This window comes from Capra hircus, chromosome 17, assembly GCF_001704415.2.
Source record: "Capra hircus breed San Clemente chromosome 17, ASM170441v1, whole genome shotgun sequence".
In the NCBI taxonomy this organism is placed as follows: Eukaryota; Metazoa; Chordata; class Mammalia; order Artiodactyla; family Bovidae; genus Capra; species Capra hircus.
Window position 1 is genome coordinate 4,903,736 of NC_030824.1, and position 16,751 is coordinate 4,920,486.

Sequence of the window (16,751 nt, forward strand, 5' to 3'; positions counted from 1 at the left end):
GGGATCGCAAAGACTCAGACGCTACTGAGCAACTGAACTGAACTGAACTGAGCTTAGGTCTTTTCATCATACTGATAGAGTGAGAGAAAATAAAAGGCAAAATTAGCAGCTAACACTCCCTAAGCATCTGTTATGTACCAGGTACAGTTTTAATTGCTTACCTATTTTATCACAACCATTTTGCTTCAAGAAAGGTAATCAATGCCTTGCCTGGTTTCACAATTGTTAAGTGGTGGAGCTGAGATTGGAACTCTAGAGCCTGTGTGCTGACGCGGAATCCAGAGCTGGGGAGGGTTTCTCTAGGAGTGTCCCTGCTTGTCAGTTCCTTTGATTCCCGGAGCCTGGCACATGTAGGCACTAGGTACATTTTTATTAGATCAGTGAACTGATTTATTTACCAACCTGTTGGAAAGGAAGAGAATGAGAAGATTGCATGGCAGAATACTTGGGAGTTTGCCCATTTAATCCTTCACTTAATCAAACTCCTGTAAAAGGCAACCGCTCCGGGCCCACGACCGTGCTTATACTGAGAGACTCGAAGATCCAGGAGACAGTCTTGACCTTCATTATTCCTATTTGAATGTCATGTGCCGTCCCCACGCCACCGCAAATGTCTCATGCACAAATGTCCCAGGAGCTAGTCTTATATCCCCATTTTGCAGATTTAGAATCTCAGGCTGACAAAGGAATCCTCTCGGCCAGGATGGCTCGGCGACGTCCGTACCAGTCGTCAGAGGCGGGCGTCACCACGAAGTGAGCGCGACAAGAAACAACAGAAAAACAGCCCTTAGCCGTTCTCGGCCGCGAAAACCTTCACCATGTCAATAACTCAAATGCTCTAAATCCAAAGCCGCCCCAGCGTCCCACTACTGCCATGGCAACGAGCGCGTCATATCCGCTGACGTGACGTCATTTCTGGTGCGCCGCATCCGCGTTCCGGCGCCTTAGTGGCGCGTTTCTCGCACCGAGTGGGGCGCTGAGTGTGGTCCGCTGAGCCGGGGAGAGGTGAGCTGGGCCCGGGAGTGGACGGACAGGGGACGCGGGGGTGTCCGTGCCAGTAGGGGAGGGGGCTCTGGCTCGCGGAAGCGGGCCTCGGCCTCGCCGGTCGCGCTTCCCTTTGGCAGACAGCTCGGCCGCAGCTGGCCGGGGGCGGGGCCGCTCGGGGTCTCCGCGCCGACTTGGACCCCGAACCTCCACCGCGGGGCCTGGACGGCGCGGCAACGAGACGCCTAGCTCTGGCTGCAGTTCACCTGGTTTCAAGCCTCACCAGCCGTGGAACCTAGGGAAGTTAATTTCTCAGCCTCGTTTTACTGAAGTCTGAGGTTCGAAGGCGCTAGCAGTACCTCCTCCCTCGTAGAGGTGCCTTGATGCCTATATTAGATTATCGGCCTGAGGCGTCCAGCAAGGGCGTACTTAGCACCTCCTGGGGGCTCTGTAACTCGTGACAGCTCCGTGCGTTTGACCATGCCCTGTGCCCGAGGAGGCGGCGGTGATCGGCGACTCCCATGTATCTGGGACACGCCGCCTCCTCTGAGAGTATTTCCCACCTTTTTCGTGCCTGGATGACGTTGGGACCGGCAGGACCCACCCATTGCACCAGTGAGTTGAGTAGAGTTAAGTAGGGAAAACTTTCCCACAGAGCTGACCAGAGTTTGAACTCGCCTTAGAAGTGTTGCGAGTTGGCTGTCCCTGGAGCCTGCTTTTGGCAGCTGCTAGACGGAGGCCACAGCGCTGTCATGCACCTAATGTATTGCGTTGCGGTGCCCCATGCTTGGCACTTGGTCTGCGTTTAATATTCATGCATTGAGTACCAGGTAGAGTGGGGATTTGAACTCGTCTGTGTGATTTCAGCACCTGCTTTCACAATCACTTTGCTCCATGCTAATCCAGTAATAGGAGGGGCAATAGACCTAATCTGGGACTAGAGTAACAAGCACTTCCTGTGAGCTAAGTGTTTTGAAAGAGCCATCTCATTGATTCTGCTGCACAAGCCTTCTCTAAGGTTGGTACTGTAGTTAATCCACTTAAGAGACAGCTGAATCTCATCACCCAGCTACCCTGAGTGGATTGCTGCGTTCCGGTTCACAGATGTGTGCTGTTTTAAGGTCGTATTCATAATCACTACTGCCTTCTAGTGTCTCAAAAGAGGTTCCTGTCTGGGGAAGAAAACCTGAGGGTTATATATAAGTGTTTTCTAAAAAAAAAAAAGAAATCACTTTGCTCAACTGTTATAAGTCCAGATGAAACTCTTCACTCAGCAATAGAAAAAAATAATATCCAGGAAGATGTTTGCCTCATTTGTGAGGCAGTCATCCGTAGAGTAACATCCTTAAATTGTTTTTACATGGTTTGTGTGTATGTGTGTGTGGGTGATGTTTGACAACATTGAGAAGGAAATATGTTTTTATCCACATGGACTGTTGGGACTGGTCTTTTTTATTCTGTTTCGGTACCTGTTTTGTAAAATACGTTTTTAGCGTCTGCTTTATTGAATTGTAACAGTGACTTCAGTGGATTTTAGTTTGGAGGAAGTTGTGAGGGCAGCCTTCTGCTGCTGCCCTGGGACTTGTCACAAACTGTGCCTTTTCCCTGCCTCCCTTCAGTGACGGGCCATGTCGCTGTCCCACCTGTACCGGGACGGCGAAGGCCACATGGATGATGACGAGGACGAGCGGGAGAACTTTGAGATCACCGACTGGGATCTCCAGAATGAATTCAACCCCAACCGGCAGCGCCACTGGCAGACCAAGGAAGAGGCCACCTACGGAGTGTGGGCAGAGCGAGACTCGGATGAGGAGAGGCCCAGCTTTGGAGGCAAACGGTATGGCTGGCGCGGACCGCTTTCCCCAGGTGTTGGGGAGCTACCCTGCTAAGTACGCTTCTCTCCCGGCCTCCCCAAGCCCCTTAGCTGCGGCCTCAGCCAGGGAGCCCAGTTCCTCCTTCAGACAGAGCGCTGCTCTCTCACTGACCGATCATGAGTGAGCGATCATGTATCTAAAGCCTTGTGCTGCAGCCCCAGTCCTTCCCTTCCAGGAGCCCAGACCCCGGAGGACGAAGGCAGGCTCACAAATGGAAGTTTGTAACTGACGTAGGACCAGAGGGGGAGTACTTTTCCGGGTGTTGACTTGTTCTGGGAGGTCAGGGAAGATTGAGTGGTGAGGGGCAGGAGGGAGCAGAGCCCCTTGATGGGAGGAGCAGGGCGCCCAGGAGGGTGTAAGTGGTCTTGTGGGGAGACGGGGGAGAGGGAAAGGAGGGGACTGTGGTCTGTGCAGAGGGGGCGAGACGTGGCGGGGGGAGTGTGTGTGCAGACGACCCTGGGAAGCCAGAGTGGAAGCGGGGCTGCGTGATGAGACCCGGGCGGTGGTCCGGGGAGAGGTGGTGGAGACTGGGCCGGGAGGGCAGCTGTGGGCTGGGGGTTCAGGCTGAAAGCCGCCTCCTTGGTGTGAAGCCGTGTGTGGGGGCTGCAGCGTGTTTGAGCAGACTGTGTCCCCACCTGAAGCCTGGATGCTCCAGCCCGTTGAGACTGTACATTTTTCACAAAAGAGACAGGGAGAAAGAGCAGAGATCCGTTCAGCCTCTTTTCATCTGGCAAGAAATGTTACCAGTGGACAGTGTGGATCACAGAGCAGGAGTGTATGATCGTAAGATAGTAACAGCAGCCAGGACCTGCGGGTCCTGGTCTCACGGGCCTGGTCTCACTGACCTGCTGAGAGAGGCACCGGGTGTAAAATGGGGTAAGTTTCACAGATTAGGAAACAGTGGCGAGTCACGCAGCTGAGCTGTGAGAATCAGGGTCGGTCTGATCTGGCATTGGGCTCTCATATGGCATCTCTTAGGGCGAAATTCCTCTGTGGATCTTACTGCCACAGGGATGTTTATTTACTAGGTTAGTCATTTTAGAAAGCATCACCTTATGTTGCAGTATTCCCGGGCTTTTTCAATGGATTCTTTTCGCTCTTCTTTAACCACACAATACAGAGCTGTCAGGTCCAGTTTATACAAAGGGGAGCTGTGATTAAGAACTTACTGTGAGTACTGTTCTTAAGGCGATCGGATAAAATCAGTACTTTCCATCTCACAGAGTTAATTTCTTAGCTCTTTTAGTTTTCATAAGTACATATAATGAACACGAGCTTTTCTAAGAATGATTGATAAAATTGCTAATGTACTTTCCGTTCATATAATCTCCCTTAAGTGTATTATATTTATGATAGGGATTTATGAAAGTGTCTTTTCTTATTTGATTTTTGTGCTTGAAATAGTGTCCGAAACAAATTTTTTGCGGGGGGCGGGGAGGATAGTGTTGTTTACTTAAATGTTGTGTTAGTTTCATGTGTAGAGCAAAGTGAATCCGTCATACGTGTGCATTTCTGTTTATAAGTATATACATAGAAATATGTGGAGAGACGCTGTTTTTCAGACACCTTTCCTATATAGGTTGTTACACAGTATTGAGTCGAGTTCTCTGTGGTGCACGGTAGGTCCTTGTCTGTTTCATAGGTGTGTGTGTGTTAACCCTGAGCTCTTTAATTTATCCCTCCCCCGACACTTTCCCTTTGGCAGCCACAAGTTCGATTTCGAGATCTGTGAGTCTGTTTCTGCCTTGGAAACAAGTTCATTTGTGTCGTTTTGAACACCTATGTTTGTCTTTCTCTGTTGCAGTTCACTTCGTAATGCAGTCTCTCGGCCCATGTATGTTGCTGCAGGTGGCATTATTTCATTGTGTTTAATGACCAAGTAATATTCCATCGTGTATATGATTGTTCCACATCTTTGTCCACCCATCTGTTGATGGACATTAGGTTGCTTCCATGTCCTGGCTGTGGTAAATAGTGCTGCAGTGGATACTGGGATGCATGTTATCTTTTTCAGTATTTATTTATTTGGCTGCATTGGATCTTAGTTGCCGCACATGAGCTCTGTAGTTGTGGTGTGAGGACTGACTTGCCCTGCATATTATGGGATTTAAGTTTCCCCAGCTAGGGATCAAACCTGCGTCCCATGCATCACAAGGCTGATTCTTAACGACGGGACCATCTGGGAGGTCCTGGGGTGCACAGATCTTTCTGAATTACAGTTTCCACGGGTATATGCCCAGGAGTGATATTCCTGGATCAATCGGTGGCTCTGCTGTTAGTCTTTTAAGGCACCTCATACTGTCTCCCCAGTGGCGGCACCAACTAATGTTCCCACCAACTGGGTCCCCTTTCCTCCACGCCCTCTCTAGCATTTGTTGTTTGTAGATTTTTTGGTGATGGCCATTCTGATTGGTGTGAGGTGATATCTTATTGAAGTTTTTATTTCCGTTTCTCTTACTAGTGGTGTCGGGCATCCTTTCATTTGCCTCTTGGCCAGCTGTGTGTCTTTGGGAAAATGTCTATTTAGGGCTTCTGCCCGTTCTGTGATTTTTTAAAAAGAATATTGAGCTGCCTGAGCTATTTGTAGACTTTAGAGGTTAATCCCTTGTTGGTCGCATCTTTTGCAAATATTTTCTCCCAGTTTGTGAGTTGTCTTTTCATTTTGTTTATGGTTTCCTTTGCTGTGCAAAAGCTTTTGAGATTAATTGGGTTACATTTGTTTATTTTTGTTTTTATTTCCATTATTCTTGTTGCGTTTTAAGCTTTGAAGCTAAAGTTTTAAGCCAACTTTTTCACTTTCCTCTTTCACCTTCATCAAGAGGCTCTTTAGTTCCTCTTCACTTTCTGCCATAACGGTGGTGTCAACTGCATATCTGAGGTTATTGATGTTTCTCCCGGCAGTCTTGATTCCAGCTTGTGCTTCATCCAGCCTGGCATTTTGCATGATGTGTTCTGCACATAAGTTAAATAAGCGGGGTGACAATATACAGCCTTGACATAGTCCTTTCCCAGTTTGGAACCAGTCCACTGTTCCATGTCCAGTTCTAACTGCTGCTTATTATCTTGCATACAGATTTCTCAGGAAGTAGGTTGGGTGGTCTGGTCTTCCTATCTCTTACGAATTTTCCAGAGTTTGTTGTGATCCACAACAAAGGATTTAGGGTAAACAATAATGCTGAAGTAGATGTTTTTTTCTGGAACTCTCTTGCTTTTTCTATGATCCAGCGGATGTCGGCAATTTGATCTCTGGTTCCTCTGCCTTTTCTGCATCTAGCTTGAACATCTGGAAGTTCACGGTTCACGTATTGCTGAAGCCTGGCTTGGAGAATTTTGAGCATTTCTTTGCTATATCATGTGAAATGAGAGCAATTGTGCGGTAGTTTGAGCATTCTTTGGCATTGCCTTTCTTTGGATTTGGAATGGAAACCGACCTTTTCTAGTCCCTTGGCCACTGCTGAGTTTTCCAAATTTGTTGGCATATTGAGTGTAGCACTTTAGCAGCATCATCTTTTAGCATTTGAAATAACTCACCTGGAATTCCATCACCTCCACTAACTTTGTTCGTATTGATGCTTCCTAAGGCCCACTTGGTTTTGCATTCCAGGATGTCTGGCTCTAGGTGAGTGATCACACCATCGTGGTTATCTGGGTCATGAAGATCCTTTTTGTATAGTTCTGTATATTCTTGTTACCTCTTCTTAATATCTTCTGCTTCCAGTAGGTCCATCCCATTTCTGTCCTTTATTGTGCCCATCTTTGCACAAAAATTTCCCTTGATATCTCTGATTTTCTTGGAGAGATTTCTAGTCTTTCCCATTCTGTTGTTTTCTTCTATTTCTTTTGCATTGTTCACTTAGGAAGGCTTTCTTATCTCTCCTTGCTATTTTTTGGAACTCTGCATTCAGATGGGTATATCTTTCCTTTTCTCCTTTGCCTTTTGTTTCTCGTCTCTTCTCAGCTATTTGTAAGCCCTCCTCAGACGACCATTTAGCCTTTTTGCATTTGTTTTTCTTGGGGATGGTCTTGATCACTGCCTCCTGTTCAGCGTTATGAACCTCCATCCATAGTTCTTGAGGCTATTGGAGATCTAATAGATCTAATTCGATCTATGGTGATCCATAGATCTAATCTATGGTGATTAGATTTTTAGATCTAATCCCTTGACTCTTTGTCACTTCCACTGTATAATCATTAAGGGATTTGATTTAGGTCTTACTGAATGGTTTTCCCTACTGTCTTCAGTTTAAGTCTGGATTTTGTAATGTGTTCATGTTCTGAGCCACAGTCAGCTCCTGGTCTTGTTTTTGCTAACTGTATACAGCGTCTCCATCTTCAGCTGCAAAGAGTATAATCCATCTGATTTCGGTTTTGACCATTTGGTGAGGTCCACGTGTAGAGTCATCTCTTGTGCTGTTGAAAATGGATGTTTGCTATGATCAGTGTATTCTCTTGGCAGAACTCTGTTAGCCTTTGCCCGGCGTCATTTTGTACCCCAAGGCCAAACTTGGCTGCTGCTCTGGCTGTCTCTTGTCTTCCTACGTTTACATTCCAGTCCCGTGTGATGAAAAGGGCATCTTTTTTTGGTGTTAGTTCTAGAAGGTCTTATAGGTCATCATAGAACTGTTCAACTTCAGCTTCTTCAGCATTACTGGTCGAGGCATAGACTTGGATTACTGTGATATTGAATGGTTTGCCTTGGAAACGAAGAGAGATCATTCTGTCATTTTAGAGGTTGCACCCAAGTACTGCATTTCAGACTCTTTTTTTGACTATGATGGCTACCTCATTTCTTTTAAGGATTCTTGCCCACAGTAGTAGATATAATGGTCATCTGAATTAAATACACCCATTCCAGTCCGTTTTAGTTCATTGATTCCTGAAATGTCAGTGTTCACTCTTGCCATCTTCTGTTTGACGGCTTCCTATTTATGTTTATTGTTATCAGTTATTATGATTACTGATGTTTGAATGTATTCCTCCATTTTACTAGTACTATTAACAGGCTTTATTTCTTAAACCTTTTCCTGCCTTAATCGAATTTACCAAGTTACTGTTGTTTAATGTTAATTAACTTTTGGCCACACTGGGTCTTTGCTGTGCGGGCTTTCTCTAGCTGAGATGGGGCTGCTCTCTAGTTGCCATGTACGGGCTTCTCATCGTGGGGGCTTCTTTAGTTGTGGAGTGTGGGCTAGAAGCTGCATGGGCTTAGTTGCCCATGGCATGTGGGATCTTCCCAGACCAGAGACTGAACCTCTGTCCCCTGTGTGGGCAGGCAGATTCTTAACCACTGGACGACCAGGAAAGTCCTCAAGTTATAGTTTTTGCTTTTTGGGTTTTTTTAATGTATTAACTAAAAGGAAAGGTGGACAGTCACATCATACTTAGAATTTTTAGTCAACTCTATGCTGTCATTGGTAAGTCTGAAGTCACAGAGTTGAGACATCAGGTCAAAGTGTCGAATGTGATTACAGGGGAGCCGGGTCTGGGGCACTGAGGGTAGGAGTCAGCGCTGCTCTTTTAAAATGGATCCCATGAGGTCTGCTCTAAGGAGCTCTCCTGAGAGAGTTCTTACAGACCCCCTTGTGTTTGCCCACAGGGCCCGCGACTACTCGGCCCCTGTCAACTTCATCAGCGCAGGGCTCAAGAAAGGGGCGGCAGAGGAGGCGGAGCTGGAGGACTCCGACGATGAAGAGAAACCCGTGAAGCAGGATGAATTTCCTAAGGATTTCGGACCAAAGAAGTTAAAAACGGTAGCATCTTAATTGAAGGGCTGTGACCTTCGTAATATCCCCAGAAGGTCGCTGTGGCCCTGGCATCTGCTGGGGGCCGGTCATGTGGGCCTGTCCCTGTGGGAGCAGGTTTCCCAGGGGTGGCTGTGCGGGGCAGTCTTTGCGCTGTCCGGAGACGTCCCTGGGGTCCTTGTGGTTCATAGGGTACTTCTCACAGAGCTCTGGGACTGCCCAGCCATGGTTGCATCAGCTGAGCTTGCTTGCTTAGGTTTTTCCTTCTTTGTTTTCAGGGTGGCAATTTTAAGCCCAGCCAGAAAGGTTTTGCAGGAGGAACCAAGTCTTTCATGGATTTCGGCAGCTGGGAAAGACACACAAAAGGAATCGGACAGAAGCTTCTTCAGAAAATGGGCTACGTGCCTGGAAGGGGCCTGGGGAAGAACGCTCAAGGTGTGGTGCCCCGCCCGTGGGCGCTCGGGGGGCAGGCAGGGGCAGGGAGGGGCGCGCTCTGCCTTTGCTCTGCTTTGTTGCTTTTCTGCCAGAATGTGACAATTGTGCTCTAAGCTCCGTGCTTTATAAAAACTCAGGTTACATAAGATGCCGTATTTTAGCATGGGGGAGGGGTCAGGCTTCATACAGCCTGATGGGCTGAAAACAAGCTTCTTCCTGGCCTGCCCAGTGTTTCTAAAAAGTCAGATCAGTTGCCAGTGTTTAAAAATCAGACAGTTTCTCCTAGGTTGTAGATAAGCTACAGTTTAGGAGGTTGGCAGGGATTGGGTTAGCTGACAACTCCTGCCCCAGTCAGCCCCCACAGCTTCCTTATTCTGGAAGCTGTCTCCACACCACAGCCCACTCTCCTTGTTCATGTTACTGTGCCTGGGCTCTGCTCATAAAGGGGCAGGATAGGTAGCTTAGCTGCATGAAGCGTCCATGGACTTGAGTGAAGGTTGGAAAGGTGGCCCGGAATGAGAGTGAAGGCTGTTCTAATTTGGGAGCTCAACAGTACGAGCTGGAAAGGGTCTGGTGGGAAGTTTGGGGTGGGGGCAATTCTTCGCAGAAATGCTGTAGTCCTGTTTGTAAACTTTTTTACAAGAAAAATGCATTTATTTTCAAGGCGCAAACTAGTATAGAGCAAAGCAAGCGTAAGAGATAGGAACTACCAATGTGAAATATTATCCGAGTGTGATAAGTATGAGTGATGAGTGATTGTCACTCATTCGTGTCTGACTCTGTGACCCTATGGACTGGAGCTACCAGGCCCCTTTGCTCTGGAATTCTCCAGGCAAGCATCCTTGGGTAGGTTGCCATGCCCTTCTCCAGGGGATCTTCCCGACCCAGGGATCGAACCCTGGTCTCCTGCACTGCAGCCAGATTCTTTACCAGCTGAGCCACCAGGGAAGCGTGTGTATATATATAATATAATAAGAAAACAGATGGTGTTTAAATGGCGGCTCCCCCTCTCTTTAGTCAGAATCAACATACCCTTCCCGTAGTGATTGGCTTCCAGGCAAACAGCGTAGGCCAGAGTGGGTTATAACTACTCCCGTCTGCTGAGTGAGTGACCTCAGTGGAAGCAGCCCTCAGGGCCTGCGTGCACTCCTGTTGGCACACTGCTCTGGGATATCGGCAGCAGGGCCAGGTGGGGCGGGCAGGAGCGGCTCCTCTCTGGGCGGTGTGCTGTCCCATGGGAGGACCAGGGAGCGGGTCTCCGCGCGTGGCACACCCACATGATGGCAATGACAGCAAGTCTGTCTCTCTCAAATCCATCAGGCATCATTAACCCAATCGAAGCCAAGCAGAGGAAGGGCAAAGGTGCGGTGGGGGCGTACGGCTCGGAGCGCACCACCCAGTCTCTGCAGGACTTCCCCGTGGTCGACTCGGAAGAGGAGGCCGAGGAGGTGGGTTGGGAGGCGGCCCGGCTGGCCTGTGCGCCTGTCGGTTGGGGTTGGTCTGTCTGCTCGTTCGTTAGCTCAGCCAGCGTCCGGGGTTCCGGGGTCGAGCTCACGCTGTGCACCAGCACGGGCCAGAGGCTGGTGTCCCGCCATCAACAGGGAACACAGCACACAAGTAACCAGTGGTCAGAAATGGGGGTGTGGGGACAGGGTCTCGCCTTTGTAGGTGGGAGTGGGTGTCAGGCAGCCTCCTCGGAGGGGTCAGCATCACAGCACCATTCTCAGCACGGAACTGTGTGGAGGTCTCAGCAGCCCTTTCATCTTCTGATGGACCATGTCCCTCTGACTCAGGAATTTCAGAAGGAGCTGAGCCAGTGGAGGAAAGACCCCAGTGGAAGCAAGAAGAAACCCAAGTATTCTTACAAGACCGTGGAAGAGCTGAAAGCCAAGGGCAGGATTAGTAAGAAGCTCACCGCTCCCCAGAAGGAGCTTTCTCAGGTCAAGGTAGGTGCCCATAGATGCCCACCCTGGATGGGGGTCTGGGAGACACGCAGTTACCCCACACACCAGAGGCGGTCACCGGAGCACCTGCTCGTAAGGCTCCTGCGGGTCTTCTGTGCAGGGGCGGGAGGGTGTGTGCATGTGCTTTTATCCCGGGTAGCAGCCTCTGTCCGTTCCCTGCACTCAGCCTCATCATCGCCGCCCCCGCGCCCCGCCCCCCAGCATGACGGTGCTCAGGCTCCAGTTCCTAGTGTTCTGTTGCTAGACCTTGAACATGGCTGGGTCCGTCTGGGGCAGGTCACTTTGCGCATAAAGCCCTGTCTGTGCTGGGGACAGTTCTTAAGGCTCGATTCCTAGAAGTGCAGTTGCCAGGTTGAGGCATTGGAGGCTGTTGGAGCCTCTGACCAGGAGGGGCGCTCGGGGCATCCCCACGTGGCCTCGAGGTGACCCGACTTTCGGCCCCAGGCATGTGCAGACTGAGAGGCTTTCCCGTCACCGCCCCAGGGGACAGAGGTGACAGGTGTCTGCTGCAGGAGGTCACTGTGCGTCACAGAACTGAGAGTTCAGTGGGTTCTCCAAGGTCAGGTGGCAGGTCATCTGGGGACATGGCAGGAAGTCGCAGCCGGAGCCTTTGCGGCCACGGGTCTGGGTGGGCCGAGGGCTGGAGCAGAGGGGACAGCTTCCTGGGTGTTCTAGTTCAGGTGGTCCCGGGTCGCAGTCTTGGCTCAAGTGACGGCGGTACTTCATTTCAGTACCATCCTGTTCTCATTGTCAGTCGTCCCAACACTGAAATCACCTCATTTCCTTGGCTGTCTCTGTGGGTTTTGTGTGTCATGTTTTTACATTAAAAAAAAGAAGAGCTCTTCCTGCGGTGCAGTACGCAGTACTTTGTAGACAATTGCGAAATGGAGGCAGAAGTATCAACATTATTTTCCCCATAAATGACCAGTTTTCACACCTGTGATGTATATCTTTTCAGGTCTTTTTGTTGAAATGTGCATTTTTTACCAAGATATTTTTGACTGTGTGTGTTGTTTTATTGCCTGCTTTAATCAGTACAGCCTCTACTCTTGTATGAAAATAGAGCTTCATCTCAACGATGTAGTCCCATGTGTATGTCATCAGTTTTCTGTCTAGTCTGTCCAGAGGCCCCAGGGGAGGGCTTGTCCGTTTTCCCTGGTGGTCGCGTCCCTGGCCCCAGCTCCGCTGAGCAGTGCTCACAGGCTCACACGAGTGTGGCGCCCTCCCCGGGCTCCGGTGCGCGTCCTAGGCGGCGGCGGCGCGCGCTCACCCGCGGGCCCCTCCGCCCTCCCCAGGTCATAGACATGACCGGCCGCGAGCAGAAGGTCTACTACAGCTACAGCCAGATCAGCCACAAGCACGGCGTCCCGGACGACGGGCTCCCGCCGCAGGCGCAGCCGCCCCCGCTGCCGGGCAAGGAGGCCCGGGCGCCCGGCTTCGCCCTGCCCGAGCTGGAGCACAACCTGCAGCTGCTCATCGAGCTGACGGAGCAGGAGATCATCCGCAACGACCGGCAGCTGCAGTACGAGCGGGACGTGGTGGTGAACTTGACGCACGAGCTGGAGAAGGCGGCGGGCGCGCTGCAGCAGGAGCAGCGGGCCATCGCCAGCCTGAGCGAGGTGCTGGCGCTCGTGGAGGAGTGCGAGCGGCGCCTGCAGCCCGGCTGCAGTGACCCGCTCACGCTGGACGAGTGCGCCCGCGTCTTCCAGACGCTGCGGGACAAGTACTACGAGGAGTACCGGATGTCCGACCGCGTGGACCTGGCCGTGGCCATCGTCTACCCGCTCATGAAGGACTACTTCAAGGAGTGGGACCCCCTCAAGGTGAGCGGGCAGGGAGACCGCCGCGCCGCCTCTCGCCTGGGCGGCCCGGGCTCCAGACGGTCCGGAGGGCGAGGGGCGGCCGGCTGCGCTCAGCCGCTGTGTCTTCCTCCTCAGGACTGCACGTATGGCATCGAGACCATCTCCCAGTGGAAGAGCCTCCTGGAGAACGACCAGCTGCTGTCACACGGCGGGCAGGACCTCTCAGCGGACGCCTTCCACAGGTGCTTCTGGGGGCGGCGGAGGAGCGCTCCCGGCCGGGCGGCGGGGCTCGGCCCCCTGGGTACCTGCAGGCGCTGCTCTGGAAACAGACTCGCCCATCTAAGTGCTCCTGGGAGTGATGGGGGAGCGCTCCCAGCCGGGCGGCAGGGCTCGGCCTGTGTGGGTCCCGGGGGGCCTGTGGGCGCCGCTCAGGGAACGTGGATTCGCCCACCCGCCCACCCTCTCCTTGTGTGCGCTGAGGATCTGCCTGTCCTCGCCGGACTCACCTGGGAGTGAGGCAGGGCCGGTCTCCAGGAAGGGACAAGGTGGGTGGTAATGGAGTGGACAGATACCGCCAGGCTGAGCATGAATGGCAAAGGTGCCACCTGTGTGCGCACGTACGGGTGCAGGTGGAGGTACAGGTCTCGGGAGGCTGACGCTGAAGCCCGGACCTGAGGGGTCGGCTCTGCAGTAGAGCCCCAGGTGGGGAAGTGCCTGCAGCCGCCCCACCAGGGAGGCAGGAACACCCAGGAAACACCCCGAGGCCGAGTGGGAGCCACAGGAGCTGTGGGCCGGCCAGTGGTTTCCTGACGGGAGGGCCCTGCTGTTGGGTGTCTGCAGTCCTGCCCCAGAGGTGGGGGCAGGGGTAGTGGGACCATCTGGGCGTGTAACCAGCCCCCCACCCCCACCGCCCGCAGGCTGATCTGGGAAGTCTGGATGCCGTTTGTCCGGAGCATCGTTGCGCAGTGGCAGCCGAGGAACTGCGACCCGATGGTGGACTTCCTGGACAGCTGGGCGCCCCTCATCCCCGTGTGGGTGCTGGACAACATCCTGGAGCAGCTCATCTTCCCCAAGCTGCAGAAGGAGGTGGGCCCGCGGGCTGGGGGCCGGGGGTCGGGCCGCAGTGGTCTTCAGTGGCTGTCACGTCAGCTCCAGCCTCAGAGCCGTTCCTCGAAGCCCCCTTTATAGGGACTCATTTACTTGGTTTCTTCAGTGACTTAGAACTGTACCGTTTCCGAGACTTAATACAAATAGTGTAGGTGTACTGGTGGTTGAATAACCCTGTCTTGGGGGAATGTAATGGAGACTGTGGCCCCCCACACACTTGCTCAGCCAGGAGGGCATCGTCTGCCTGCCCCACAGGCTGCGTGAACTCAGGCCCCTTGCGCTCCCCCTGCAGGTGGAGAGCTGGAACCCGCTGACGGACACGGTGCCCATCCACTCGTGGGTCCACCCGTGGCTGCCGCTCATGCAGGCGCGCCTGGAGCCGCTCTACTCCCCCATCCGCAGCAAGCTGGCCAGCGCCCTGCAGAAGTGGCATCCCAGCGACTCCTCAGCCAAGCTCATCCTCCAGCCCTGGAAAGACGTCTTTACCCCCGGCTCCTGGGAGGCCTTCATGGTCAAGAACATTGTACCCAAGCTGGGTAAGGAGCCGGGAAACACAGCCGCATCCAGTGCGGACTTCTCCCGAGAGGTGCCCGGATCCCAGGTGTACCCGGGCCTTTCTGCCTGCTTCCTGAGCTCTGCTTTGGGCCTCTGGTGACAGGGCAGCCACAGGGGTCCTCAAACTTTTGTCCCACTGATTATAAACTTGGAGCTAATTCTGGGTTAGGGAAGGAAATGGTTTTTAAGAATTGCCACATCAAGAGCTTAAACTCGACCTTTAACAGCAGCTCGAAGGCGGACACAGTGACTATACCTGAGAGGCTGGCTCTCTCTTCCAGGGATGTGCCTCGGGGAGCTGGTCATCAACCCCCACCAGCAGCACATGGACGCCTTCTACTGGGCCATCGACTGGGAGGGGATGGTCTCCGTCTCCAGCCTGGTGGGCCTTCTCGAAAAGCACTTCTTCCCCAAGTGGCTGCAGGTGAGCCCGCGTCAGCTCGTGGGGTGCGGGGGGACCGCTGGGGTGACTGGGGCCACACAAGAAGGAACTACACAGGCAGGACCACAGTGTGCACCTTTTATTGAACACTTGCCACGTGGGGCCCGAGGATGGTGGGGGAGGCCCAGGCGCAGAAGCTACGTGCTTCTGCTTCACTGCTGAGCTGACCCCGTTCAGCCCCTGAAACCCTGCAAGTGTCACCAGCTTGCAGACCGGGCCCCAGACGAGCAGGTGGACAGACCCTGGCGTCTCACCTGCCTCCTCTGGGCAGGTGCTGTGCTCCTGGCTGAGCAATAGCCCCAATTATGAGGAGATCACCAAGTGGTACCTGGGCTGGAAGTCCATGTTCTCAGACCAAGTGCTGGCGCACCCGTCCGTCAAGGACAAGTTCAACGAGGCTCTCGACATCATGAACAGGGCGGTGTCCTCCAATGTCGGTGAGTGGGGGCCCCACACTGAGTCAGAGTTCACACCTGCGGCTCCAGGACACAGACTGTCTCAGCCCCACCACGTAGTTACTTAGCCCGCAGCTGCCCCCCGTCTCAGCTGTGGCTGAGGAGCGCTGTCCCTGAACGAGGCTCACATGAGCCGGGTCCACCTCGTCACCACTGTGCTGGCGGCTCCTCGGTGCGTCTGCCCGGCGGGAGCTGGGTGGCCCCTCTAACACTTAGGAGTTAACCCTTCGTCTCTCCTGTAAAACAGGAGCGAGGCCCCACTTCCAGGTCTCAGCAAGGACGCAGGGCGCCGGGTGTGTGTTTGTGGACCACGCTCAGTATAGGTGGTGTCAGGAGGAGGCAGCTGACTGTTCACTTACTACCTACCCCTGGATAATACTCAGCTCTTGGGAGGTCCTGCTGCCTGGTGGGTCAGGGGGTCCCCTCAGCCAGTCCCTTCTTTCACAGACAAGGTCACAGGGTGGCAGCTGGGACTGTACTTTCTATTCAGTTCTTTCTTAGCCTAATACAGGATGACACAGACTGTATACTGTGTTTAGTGAGGTGAACGTGTGTCTGACCTCTGCTTACCCAGGCCTCCTGGGGACACTGGTGGGCATCTCTCTTCTCATAGGCCAGACCTCCTCCTCGGCCACCCTGAGCCCCTGGAACAGTCTCCCCTCTGGACCCCTCAGTTAGCACTGGGCATTTGGGGGCCCTTCAACATCTGTGTTTCAGCCCCGGATACATCTACTAATAGCGTTGGCCTTATGTTTCAGGGTTCTGAAAGCTGCCTTTGGGGACGTGTGGGGTGAAAGCCCTAGCAAGTGGGGAACAGAGGCTGGTGACTGTCAGGGTTGTTGAGTGTTTTATAACCTCTGGTCATTAGGCGTGAACCAGAAATTCTAACGTGGCCACAGCCAGCTGCCCACCCCTACCCCGCTAGGGCACCTGGGCTCTGTGGGTGGGCCGGGCGCCGCCCTGACCCCGCCGCCTTGCCCCGCAGGTGCTTACATGCAGCCCGGCGCACGCGAGCACATCGCCTACCTCACGCACACAGAGCGGAGGAAGGACTTCCAGTACGAGGCCATGCAGGAGCGGCGCGAGGCTGAGCACATGGCCCAGCGGGGCATTGGCGTGGCCGCCAGCGCCGTGCCCATGAACTTCAAGGACCTCATCGAGACCAAGGCCGAGGAGCACAACATTGTCTTCATGCCGGTCATCGGGAAGCGGCACGAGGGCAAGCAGCTGTACACCTTCGGCCGCATCGTCATCTACATCGACCGCGGCGTGGTGTTCGTGCAGGGCGAGAAGACCTGGGTGCCCACCTCGCTGCAGAGCCTCATCGACATGGCCAAGTAGGCCGCGCACCTGCTGGGGGCGCGCTGGGGAATAAACGGCGTCTTACATCAG

General features: G+C 53.1%; 1 protein-coding gene across 1 annotated transcript; it reads left to right on the forward strand.

Annotated features, from left to right (window-relative positions):
- On the forward strand, positions 906-16,750 carry TFIP11 (tuftelin interacting protein 11). Its single transcript, XM_018061060.1, has 13 exons — positions 906-1,005; positions 2,604-2,821; positions 8,455-8,608; positions 8,878-9,034; positions 10,355-10,482; positions 10,828-10,980; positions 12,294-12,821; positions 12,936-13,042; positions 13,718-13,886; positions 14,200-14,443; positions 14,744-14,886; positions 15,176-15,341; positions 16,345-16,750. The coding sequence occupies exons 2-13, from the start codon at positions 2,613-2,615 to the stop codon at positions 16,698-16,700; spliced, it is 2,514 nt and encodes an 837-aa protein (XP_017916549.1). The 5' UTR covers positions 906-1,005; positions 2,604-2,612; the 3' UTR covers positions 16,701-16,750.

Excerpts from the sequence above, each read along its gene's own strand:
- TFIP11 (XM_018061060.1), top strand. The coding sequence starts at position 2,613 with ATGTCGCTGTCCCACCTGTACCGGGACGGCGAAGGCCACATGGATGAT. Across the intron at positions 9,035-10,354 it reads CCTGGGGAAGAACGCTCAAG|GCATCATTAACCCAATCGAA; the intron begins GTGTGGTGCCCC and ends CAAATCCATCAG. Across the intron at positions 15,342-16,344 it reads GGCGGTGTCCTCCAATGTCG|GTGCTTACATGCAGCCCGGC; the intron begins GTGAGTGGGGGC and ends CTTGCCCCGCAG.